The following is a 12232-nucleotide window of genomic DNA, read 5'->3' on the forward strand; positions in this document are numbered from 1 at the left end:
TAGATAAATGCACATTTACTGTTGGAAGAATAGCACAGGAGTTTATTCCAGTATCCTGACCAATTTTTACACCTCAAACAGATTTGATCACTTTAATAAATCAAACTGAAGATAATTTCCATGGATGGAACAATCATTTGCTTGAGTTGGGAAATGGAGGATACAATGAAAGCAGCCAATAATCTTATAATTTGTTTGTAATGTTTCCCTCAGAGGCCATAAGAAAACTTGTGACAAGCATGAATAATTTTGATATTTTATACAGTGACTTCATACCTAGACTGAAGTTAGAAAGGCAGCAACTGCGATCATAACAGAATATAGTTTTCAACTCCTGGATCAAGCAGATTCCTTCTCAATTTAAGATGGATACTTAACCAATAGCATATGGGGATCTGAACACAGATGCTCCATCCTGTAGAGTGGAAATCACCAAGCCTTCTGGAAATACAAACACAATCCAAGGCAACGCTGTACTGACACCAACTCCATCCCAGGGAACATTTCCACCACACTAACTCAGTGTCTGCTAGCTTTAACCTCCATTTGCAATCTCTTATCCTAAACTGTCTACATTGGAGCTAGCAACTCTGCATTTTTTATTCCTTCTTGAGATGAATGCTATTGTAAGTCCAACCTTTTAATCAGCCCTTAAGGCAGTACTACTAAATCATCTTCTTAAACGGCTGAGGTCAATGTGGTGAAGTTACTCCCGCACAGATAAATGTTTCAATAACAGATCATTCAAATCAACCACACTGCTGAGAGTCTGGAACTACATGTCAGCCAAACCAGGCAGATTTTTTTCCTTAAAGGACATGCGTGACTGTGATGACAGGGTTAAGAAGGGTGTTCAGTTTCCACTAGTTAGTATGTCAGTAACTAGGAGTCACAATTTCAAGATTGCCGGGAAGACAGCTCACAGTGAGATGAGGAGAAACATCTTTACTCAATGTTGTTAGGATTTGGAATGCACTGCCTGGGAGAATGGTGGAAGAGATTCCGGAGTGAGTTTCAAAAGAGCTGGAGATATATTTGAAAGCGATGAAGTTAGAAGGCTTTGGAAATAGGGCTACAGAGTGGTACTAGCTGGGTAGCTCTTTTGGGATAGACAATAGGTTGAATTGCCTCCTCCTGTTCTGTAAAATTCCAAGATTGTATAAATCTCGTAAACAAAGAGGACATTATAAACATGTATCAAAGTTCCAAGGCTCGTAGGCCTTATCAGTGGAATTACTTTTTATAATCAGTACAATATCTGAACTTTTGGGTACAACCAGCTAAAGGTACATTTTAAAGATTAACCAACATGGAATTACAATGCGTTTTAGATCTTCCAAAACATTTTATATGCCACAAGTTGTGTCTGAATTGCAGTCACTTATGTAGAGAAATGAAAACATGCATGGTGAGATTCTGCAGTAAAACAGTTGATCTGTTTTTGAATGTTTTGGCAAGGGGAGGAAGGCTCATTTTTAGGAGAACTTTCTGCTCCTCAGTTCTTTAATGTTTTTAGAAAAAGCATTTGACAAAGCAATATCACCTCATTCAAGTGCTCACGTCTGAAGTGAGGTTTGAACCCACGACTTTTGACAGTGAGGCATGCCACCCCAAATGATTGTTAAAAATCACAAGTTTGTGCAGTGATCTCAGTGGTAGATATTTTCTAATCAATCTGTTTAAAGATGTCATCACACAGCTCTAGATCAGGTGCGATTTGACACAGGTTTCAGCTCCAAATATAGGGACACTACCACTGCAGTACAAGCACCCTTCGATCTCAGTTGTAATTGTGAAATGTATCGTTAATGTCAGGATAGACTGCTCTTAATCTTAATTGTTTTAATGGGGCAACCAGTTAGCAGACTGCAAAGAGAGTCACTGTAAGCATTATTAACGTAAATCAGTTAATTATACATTAGAAGTCCTACTATTACAAGTTGAGGCAATGAAACAGCACTTACTGACTGATTCCATCAAATGAAGCTTCTCGAGTAATGTGCCTACTATCAGTGTTCACACCACGCTGAAATTATAACAAATATGCATTAAATTCTGTATTTACTGAATACATTTTAAAGTCTCAGTAATTGCTGGAACAGAGTGGTGGGGGGGAAGGGGAAGAGAGCTGATTTGGAGTTTTCATGAGAAAAATAACAAAGAACAGCAGAGTCTAAATATGTCACTTTTTACTTAATAAGAACAGATTTATTTGGCAGTAGTGCAGCATAAGTAGTATCCCAGCTCGGCGAACAGAACCACAACAACGAGCACCCGAGCTACAAATCTTCTCACAAACTTTGAATAAGTAGTATCCAATCAGTTGCTTTACACAATATTAGTAATCATGATGAAGCCAGTCAGTCTCAGTTCTTGGATAACTACACTGACACATCTTTCAGACAGGAGTGCTTACCCCAGCTATGGTTAAGCAATATAAAAAGCATCCCCTACAAACCTTTTATTATAATGTAATTTAGCAACATCTACATTTACATTCATCAGACTGACAACAATGTTATCCTGTTTAAGACCACCCATTGTAACTGTACATTTACAATGATGGATCTGCTTCTCTGTCAAGAGGAGAAGACCCTGCAACCCTTAGGTGGTTCAGTACAAGTCACAGTACTAAGGCACAAGGGAAGCTGCTCTCCAGCCTCCATGAATCTTGGTCAAGCTGGACATTCTCGAGCCTGACCACAGTGAGCCAGTCCCTTGTTTGTCCTAATTCCCACTATTCTAACTGCACAGGTACGTACCAGGGTGAGCAGCACATCTGGCTGCAACTTCCTCAGCACCTCAGCCACCTGTAAACAGAAAGCATTGCCCTGTTATTCCCAGCATTAAAAAGTAGCTGAGGGAAACATCCCAAATATATAACTATGACGACAGATTGGCATTCATATAGCCCTTTCACAATATCAGTGTTCTAAGACAGTCAATAAAGTACTTTTGAAATGTGGTACCTGCTGTAATGTAGGGAACACATCAGTCAATATTTAAGATTAAATGATTGTTTTGTCTGTTCATTGAGGAATAAATATTGTCCACAACAACTACCCTGCTCTTCTTCAAACTGGTACCATCAGATCATTACGTCCACCCGAAACAGAAAACAATCAATTTATCATACCTTAACTCTACCAATATTGTACAGGAGTGCCAGACTAGATTTTAGTGCTCCAAACTCTTATTGTTGGGTTTGGAACAAGGCTGACATTATTCCAACTGCTTAGGAGCAGAAAGGAATCATTCAGCCAAATTTCTAAATTTACAGATGACGCAAAACTGAATAGTGAGAGTCGTGCAGAGCCGAAGACAAATTAGTGGAAATGGTAAATTAGTGGAAATGGTAAATTAGCGGCAGATTAACTTGAGGGAAGGGAAGGGTGAAGTGATTCACTTTGAAAAGAAGAATGACAAGAGACAATAAAAGAAAGGGGGCAATTGCAAAAGGAGAAAAGGAGAGTCCTGGCTATTTATCAGCATAGATCATCAAAGGTAGTAGGAAAAGCTGAGAGTGTGACTTATATATCGTGTAGCATCATAGTCTTTATTAAAAGGAGAAGAGATCAAAAACACGTGGAAGTTGTGTAAGCCCTATTTAAACCACTGTTTGGCCTCAGCCACACTGTACACCCAGTTCTGGTTACAACACCTGCAAAAAGATATGATGTGGAGGTGCCAGTGTTGGACTAGGGTGGACCACGTTAACAATCACAACAGCAGGTTACAGTCCAACAGGTTTATTTGGAAACACTAGTTTTCTGAGAGCTGCTTCTGAAGGCAATGGAGAGAGTGCAGAAATGATTCAGGAGAATGGTTCCAATGACAGCAGACTTCACCTACATAGACCAGAGTTATTGGGACTGTTTGTGCCTCCAACAGAACCATGAAGGTTCTTCACTGAACAAAGAAACGCCTTTCCTAATGGTGGAAGGATTCAGAACCACAGCACACAGATGGGAAAGAAAGCAATGATGACAAGGAAAAATATTTTCACACAGCAAATAATTAATATCTGGACTGCATGACCTTACAGCGTGGTCGAGACAGGTTCAATCAAGACATTTAAGAGGGAATTTGATTTTGAGACAAGGGAGAATGGGCAGGCAGAATGTGGGGAGCAGTACTAGGTAAACTAATCCTTCATTGATACAGCGCAGACCAAAAATGCCAAAACGTTGGACCATAACACCACTAGACCTAGTAGAATTAGGCCACTTGGCCCACTGAATCTACTCCTCTATTCAATCATGGCCAATATGTTTCTTAATCCCATTCTCCTAAACTTCTCCCTGGAACCCTTGATCCCCTAACTAATCAAGAACCTATCTCTGTGTTAAATACAGAGAATGACTTGGTCACCACAGCCCCCTGTGGAACTCAATGTCACAGATTCACCACTCTCTGGCTGAAGAAATTCCTCATCTCAGTTCTAGAGGTTCATCCTTCACTCAGTTTCTCCAACTAGTGGAAACATCTTCTCCTTATCCACACTGTCCAGGCCTCTCATTTTCCTGCAAGTTTCACTGAGCCACCTCCATATTTATGCGTGTTCACTGTGTAGTCTCCATTTTCACTTCATAGGAATACAAGGTCATTTAAATCTGTGAACCATATCTTCCCAGCTCTGTACCTCAATCTATTAACCTTTGCTTCGTATCCCTTGAAACAAAAATGTAAGCATTTTAATTTGCAAATTTCAATCAACTTCAGCAGCTACAGCCTTTAAGGTGCTGCTGATTTCCACCACCACATGCCTGGAACAGCCTCTCTCTAAATTTTAGAACCATGTCCACAGGGGTTATTATCCTCTGTAAATGCTATCAAACTTTATCATCCAGCTCTCAAAGGATTCGGGGCAAGTTGCCTCTCTGCCTGCAGTCATCATTCCCCTTTCAGCAGCTGTGGCATCTTGCTTTTGTTTGGGCAAAAGGCAACAAACCTTTAACAGAAAACAGACGACATCACATTATATCAGCTCCACAGAAATACATTCAAAGACAACTTATGACTACAACAATTAATCACTGCTAATGAATTCAATGTGTCAAAGGGACAGATTGGAGGAACACAATCTGGAGCACAATTTGGAATCCATTTGCATCATCATGTCCCTGTCTGGACTGAAATGGTTCTCTGAAGGATTTATTAGGAAATGCAGGCTTGTATCTCAAACCATGTGGAAGATCATGCTGCCTCTCTGCCAGCTAAATCACAGCGATCACAGAGAATATCTTGAGATGCTATATGTGAGCAGCCTCTAACATCAGCATCTGTGAAATTAATTAATTGTTACAAAGCTAAAGGAGCTCAAAAGGTACACAGGGAGAGAGCATGGGGGGACAAATTGAGAAAATGTGGGTGCATAGAGGGTACACTGCTCAGAGGAAATTCCTCCTCATCCTACTTAAAATAGATGAGGACAAATGTCTTCTGAAGGTAATGAATTTATGGAATTCATTACAGCAGACAGTTGTCAAGACTGAGTTATTAAAAATATTCACAATAGAGATAGACGGATTTTTAATGGGGAAGGGAATCAAGGGTTGTGGGGAAAATGCAGGAAAGTGGAGTTGAGGATGATCAGATCAGCCACAATCTCATTGAATGGTGGAGCAGACTCAATGGGCTGAATGGCCTACATCTTATGGTCTAATGAAGAATACATGTGGGTGCAGAGCAGGTAACAGAATGAGGGGGAACACTGGTGCATGGCTGGCAGCAGTGATGGCAAGAGAGCATGGGTACAGAGTGGACAATAGGAACACAGTACTGTACTTAGTTAACTAACAAAATCAATATTATTCCAACATTGTTTCAGTCAAACTCAGTTTAAGAATCAGCACATATGGAAGATTTTACAAAAAACAAGCATATTTAAACAACCCAGTGCTCCATTACAGCAAGCAGCAATTGATATTCAACAATAAACAGGACAGAATCTCTTCCTATCTCTACTGGTGCAGTCATAGTCAATCAGCATTAATGCCTTGAAAGACCAGAGTCAGGATTAATACAAAACAAACCTTGACCCTGAGGGTTAAGTGTGGATTGGAAGGAGAGATTTACAAAAGTACTGAGAGAGGCTAATATATATGGAGAAATACAAATCTGTAAAAACAGCGGCAGAATAAAGGAACAATAGGAATGTAGCTGCTGGAAAGCTGAGCCAGAAATAGGTCAGGGAGGTGCTGTGGAGGGAGGGGATCAGTTAATGTTTCTGGTTATTGAAGCTTCACAAAAACTGAAACATATGTGATAACACCGTGTATTAATTTTTTTTTTGGGGGGGGGGGTGGGTAGGAGAAAGAAGGGACAAAACAAACTCAACTATTCAATATTCTCCCAGAGCAGCCTCCCACCCTCCACTCGACATAAACCAGAGTCGATCCGAGATCACTTTCTGCATCCGAAGCCACATCAGGGTGTGCTCACCCCCAAGATCTGTGAAGATGATCAAATGGCGTAAATGTTAAATGTAAATGTTAAAAAGAAGCAGTGAGGGAAATAACAAGATGAGAGGGTATGTGAATGGTTAATGTTGGTTGGCAGGGGGTACAGCCACCCAGGACAGCTGTGATAGAGTCATTAAGAACAGATTACTGCAAGGTGCTAGAGCCCAGCCCCAAGCACCATTTGTCAAGAAGATTCAGCCTCTGGACTGGTTATTTTAATTAATGGAAAAGAGGGGAAGGAATGGAGGCAAATACATGGCACGATAATAATAAACAGAGAGATATATTAGTCTTTAATAAAAAACAGTCAGGCACTGAACTTCATTCATCCAGGGCTCATGATTTGATTTTAAACTCAGACTCCCTGGAGACCTCCCCAGAATGAAATTCTTTGATGCAGAATCACACACATTCACTTCACCGAAGACTGAACAGCATCTGTCAGTGGTGTAGCATCATAAAAGGTTCAATATAACTCTGGAACACATCCAGTGGGACTTGCAAGGCCTTCAGTTAGAGGTTTAAAACTCTTGCACATCTCCTTAGCTCCTGGCAGCTCAAAAGCACAAGATCCCATGTTTATAAGAGATGTTTAAAGAGGACTACTTAAATGTTTGGCTCCCCCCGGCCCAGTGACACTGAAGGAATGGCGATATATTTCCAAGTCAGAATGGTGAGTGACTTGGAGGGAACTTGCAGGGGGTGGTGTTCCCATATATCGTTGCCCTTGCCTCTGTAGATTGATTTTTTGGGTGGGAATGAGAGGGGGAGAATAGATTTGGAAGGTACCAAGGATCTTTGGTGAATTTCTGTAGTGCATCTTATAGATGGCACACAGCGCTGCTATGGATGTGGCCTGCTTTGTCCTGGATGGTGTCAAGCTTCCTTGAGTGTTGTTGGAGTCGCACCCATCCAGGCAAACGGAAAGTATTCCATCACACTCCGAATGTTGTCTTGTGGATGGCGGACAGGCTTTGGGGAGTCAGGTGGTGAGTTACTTGCTGCAGGATTCCTAAACTCTGAAGTGCTTTTGTAGCCACTGTATCGATATGGTTCATCTAATTCAGTTTCTCAACAATATTAGCCTCCAGAATGTTGCTACAGTGATAACACCATCGCTGTTAGAGATGGTCACTGTCTGGCACTGTACAGCACTAATATTTCTTGGCATTTATCAGTCCAAACCTGGATCTTGTCCAGTTGGAAATGAACTGCTTCAGTATCTCAGGAGTCATGAGTAGTGTTAAACATTGTTTAGTGATGACTGCACATCGCCACTTTGATCTTATGGTGGATGGAAGGTCATTGAAGCAGTTGATAATGGTTGTGTCTAGGATACTATCCTAAGAAACTCCTGCAGGAATGCCTTGAGGGCGAGATGACCAATCTCAAGTAATCCCAAACCCTTTTTGGTAGGTAATGACTTCAACCAATTGAAACAATAGGTTCCCTCTGACTCCCACTGACTAGTTTTGCTAGGACTCCTCCGTTCCATACTGTCAAATATGGCCTTGATGTAGAGGGCAGTCATTCTCACCTCACATCAGCCCTCCCCTCTTGTCCATGTTTGAACCCAGGCTACAATCAGCTCAGTGGCTCTGGCAGAACCCAAACTGCCTTCTCTGCAAACCCCAAACTCAGCGACTGTGTCCCCTCCCTCTGTTGCCTGGTACCCTCCCTCCCTCCTGTCACTGTTTTCCCAATGCCGCTGCCCCACTTAAGCAACCCCTCCTCAACTAGAAGTGCTGATTGGCTGATCTCTGTGGAACAGCTCCAAATGTCTCTGCCCCAGCCACCTGCCATTTAAATCCTGCACCTCATTTGCAACTCACTGCCTTTGCCTCCTAATTAGTTATCGATCACAGACCTTGAAAGTTAATGTTTCTCTCCCACAGCTACCACCTGGTCTGATTATTTCCGGTATTTTTTCTTCCCTACTTCAATGCTCAGCAACCACAGCACCTTGACTTTTCTATTAATTATTCGTTCTTATGTTTTGCCTCCTGCATGATCTAGAAGAAATCAAACACCAAGTTTCCAGGGGATGAATAAAACATTGGTAACTCAAGTTCAATTGCAGCTTTATGAGAAAAAAGCTCCTTTGAATCAAGTCTTCCCGACTTTGCCACATTCCCTATGATTTGAATTGCAAATCCCTTCCAGTTATATCACATCTTCCATTTCTTCCTTCCCACATCTTTCGTTAACTGCTCAATCCTGACACAGAGCATCAACTTAATCATTACCTCTGTTTCCCTCCACAGATGTTGCCTTACCTGCATGAATCTTTCCAGCTATATTTTCAAGTCTTGTTTCCATCACTGGCCAGACTGGATCCTGTTTAACACCCAGTTCACATTCTGATCCATTGCCATTTCCCTCTACCTCTGTAACATCACCCATTTCTCGCTGGGTGCTTACTCTACCTCTGTAACATCACCCATTTCTCTCTGGCTTTCCCCAGTTCATTTTCCAAAGATCTCATCCATACTCCCCCCATTCTAATTTTGACAAGCTGAGCAGCTTCCTCTCAACTTCAGTTCTTTCAAGCCTCTAACATTCACCAAATCAGATTCAATCATTATCACGCTGCTCATTGACCTATGGTGGCTCCAATCTCTTTAGTGTCTGGAATTTAAAATTCTCATCCCAGTTCTGTATCAGATCTGGGGAAGAGTCACCGGATCAGAAACATTAACCGATTTCTCTCCACAGATGCTGCTAGACCTGTTGAGCTTTCCCAGTAATTTCCATTTTTCTTTCTCATCCCAGCGTTCCCATCTCACCATGGCATCATCCTTTGTCCTCTCTCTAATCTTTTCAAACTCCCATCCAACTCCAGCTCATATCCTTGCCGTGCTCTCTAAACAGAAACTTCAAAAGATTTAGTTAGACTTACATCACAAGCGTAGTGAACTTCATTCACGGAGTATTTCTTTTTGAAGTAGTCACGGCTGTGAATCCTTTGAGGGAAGGGGAGAGAGGGAGAGAGAGAGAGAAGGTTGAGTGTGCCTCATCTGGTTTCTGTCCTCCTGCCCCCTTTGTCTGTTCTCAAAAGCTCACTCCTTTGAACAGACTGCACTGAGTTACACAATTTGCTGTTTCTCAATGGGCAACTGCTCAGTGACTGCAGAAGTGACAGCAAATTGTTTAACCTATTCCCCTCACCTTTCTCAGGAAGAGGTTTTCCTGGAATATTTCCCAACTCACCCATAGCTAAATTAGATTTAGATCCCAGCTGCTCCTGTGTTCAAGCAATTCTGCCTGTACCACCAAAAAGGCTCTTGTGGTAGAGTCGTAATGCCCCCACAACTGAGGCAGGAGGCCTGGGTTCAAGTCCTGCCTGCTCCAGAGGTGTCATAACATCTCTGAACTGTAACTCAGTACACCAGATTCCAATTTCTGCACAGTAACTCAGCTAATACATTAGAAAGCTTCTAGTTTCCATAGAATCATAGATACTCCTAACCTGTGTAAGAGACACTTGCGAAAATAAAAAATGTTTTTAAATAATCAAAGATTGATCTGAATAAAATCATGTTTACATAGAATATTAATTTCTTCATTGTCTGGGAATTAAGGCCAGACTGTTCAGGAGAGATGCTAGGAAGTACTTGTACACACAAAAGGTAGGAGGATGCAGGTTCAGTTAAATTTAAATCGGGGATAGATTTTTTTAAGCAATGTTATGAAGGGATATGGGTCAAAGACATGTCTAAGGTTAGGCTACTGATCAACCATGATCTCGCTGAATGAAGGAAGAGGCTTGAGGGGATAAATGGCCGACACCAGTTCCTTTGTTCCTAAGTGACAATCGCTAACTATTCAAGAAAGACGCGTGTTGCCAGAATAAAGAGCAAGCATCTATTTCTACAGGTGAGAGGGTCACAGATTAAATTCAGGAGCAAAGAGGAGGTGAGAGTTGGGTAGATGATCTAAAACATGTCGCCTCTGAAAGGGAAGCAGATTCAACAGGAACTTACAAAAGGGAACTGGACAAATAATTGTATATGCCTTGGGGGAAAGAGCAGGGGCTTGGGACTAACTGAACAGCTTTCTCAAAATGCTGGCACAATGGGCCAAATGGCTGTATTGTATGAACATATGATTCTATCCTTGGCTTCTGTTTGAGTCAGTGGGTGGGTGTTTATCCTGTTGATAGCAGCGACTGTAACTTGTTGTTAACAGAAGAGACCTTACTGAGAACCTAACTTACACTTTTTACAGGAGTCCAAAATTATTTTTATAATCCCAGAATCAACAGCACAAAGAGAAAGCTCAGATTTTATTAAATCAAATAAATAACAAATTCTAATTTGCTTCTTTGTGGGGAGAACAACGATGCAACCTGAAGGAGACCATTTAATCAATACATTAATTAGAGCTACAAATAATTGCAATCAACAAGAGTGCAGCAGCTGCAGTATTAATTACACAGGGAGATGATACAGAGCAGATAAATAATTACTCCCACTTTCAATCTGCTCAGAGAGCCAAGAGTAAATAATGGCTTCCATTAATTAGTGTGTTTGACAAATTAGAGTAACAAATCCCAATCCCTCATTGTCTGTCCCAGTCAAAATCCATACAGGAAACCTCAGACTTTGTAGGTACAGCTCAGTAAATAGAATTACAGACCAGAATGATTGGAAAAATTTTCTCTCCTGAACACTCAAGCTTGGTGAGCAGGTGCCTTCAGCACCAGAATTTTGTGATTATTCATGAATATCTGTAAGCTTTTTGATTGCAGGGGGCATCAGGGGCAGGCTCAAACTGTCCTAACACCAACAATCGCATGCAGACATTGACAGGTGGGGAGCTGCGGGAAAATGACATCCTTGCCCAGTACCTCTATCTTAATCAAGATCACCAAGCAGAGATGCAGCTCCCCCGCTGCTTCCCTGATAATCTCCGGAGTCAGTACAGGCAGCAGAATTGAAGCAGCAACTTCTCCACACTGTACAGCTCATTAACAGGACATCCCATAAGGACCTCAACTATTCCTTATATTTATTAATAACTAAAAAGTGGTGCAATGGAAAACTATATATATCCAATTTTGCAAATTGCACATAGGCATCACCACAAACCATACCGACAAAAGCCAGGTTACATCGCACTATTCTTCGTTTATCGCTCACTGTGACTGTAAGTGTGTGTGGAGCTAGAATTGAAGAAGATTGGGTTTAAAACATGGACATTAATTAGATTATCTTGTTGCTTGATTTTACTTTGTTAAAATTACTGTATTAATAATGAATTGTTAATTCTTTTGTTTCAGCAATAAACTTGGTGTCTGGTGTGGGTTATTTTAAAAGTTTGATTAGGAACGATTGGGCAATTCTGAGGATCATTCGACGCTTTAATTTTACAATGTTGTGAATACAGGGACAGGGAGGCTGATTTGATTTGGCTGTCTATCTGTTTTCATGTCATAACAGCTGAGTTTCTGGTCAAGGGTAACCTCCCTGGAGATTGATAATGGGGGATTCAGCAATGCTACTGCTACTGAATGTCAAGGGGTGGTGGTTAGATTATTTCTTGCTTGGGAAAGTTATTACCTGGCAATTGAATGGCACAAAGGTAATATGCAACAAGTCAGTTCAAAACTGGATATCGATTAAGCCTTGCAGCACCTGGACTGCTTCAGTATCAGAGGTATCAGGAATTGTATTGAGCATAACAATACTCAACAAGTAGCTAGAGATAATTGACGCATTGGTTGTAATTTTCCAAAAATTCCTTGAATCCTGGAAAAGTAACCGAGG

At 41.2% G+C, this 12232-nt stretch overlaps 1 protein-coding gene across 1 annotated transcript in view; it reads right to left on the reverse strand.

Annotated features, from left to right (window-relative positions):
- The window catches only part of pepd (peptidase D), a 158747-nt gene that overhangs the window by 127711 nt on the left and 18804 nt on the right, over nucleotides 1–12232 (reverse strand). The window contains exons 4-6 of the mRNA XM_043706503.1: nucleotides 9364–9427; nucleotides 2763–2810; nucleotides 1965–2026 (exon numbers count right to left, since the gene is read on the reverse strand). Coding sequence (XP_043562438.1) covers nucleotides 1965–2026; nucleotides 2763–2810; nucleotides 9364–9427 — 174 coding nt within the window. The remainder of the gene's footprint in view (nucleotides 1–1964; nucleotides 2027–2762; nucleotides 2811–9363; nucleotides 9428–12232) is intronic.

This window comes from Chiloscyllium plagiosum, chromosome 17 (genome assembly GCF_004010195.1).
Source record: "Chiloscyllium plagiosum isolate BGI_BamShark_2017 chromosome 17, ASM401019v2, whole genome shotgun sequence".
NCBI lineage: Eukaryota > Metazoa > Chordata > Chondrichthyes > Orectolobiformes > Hemiscylliidae > Chiloscyllium > Chiloscyllium plagiosum.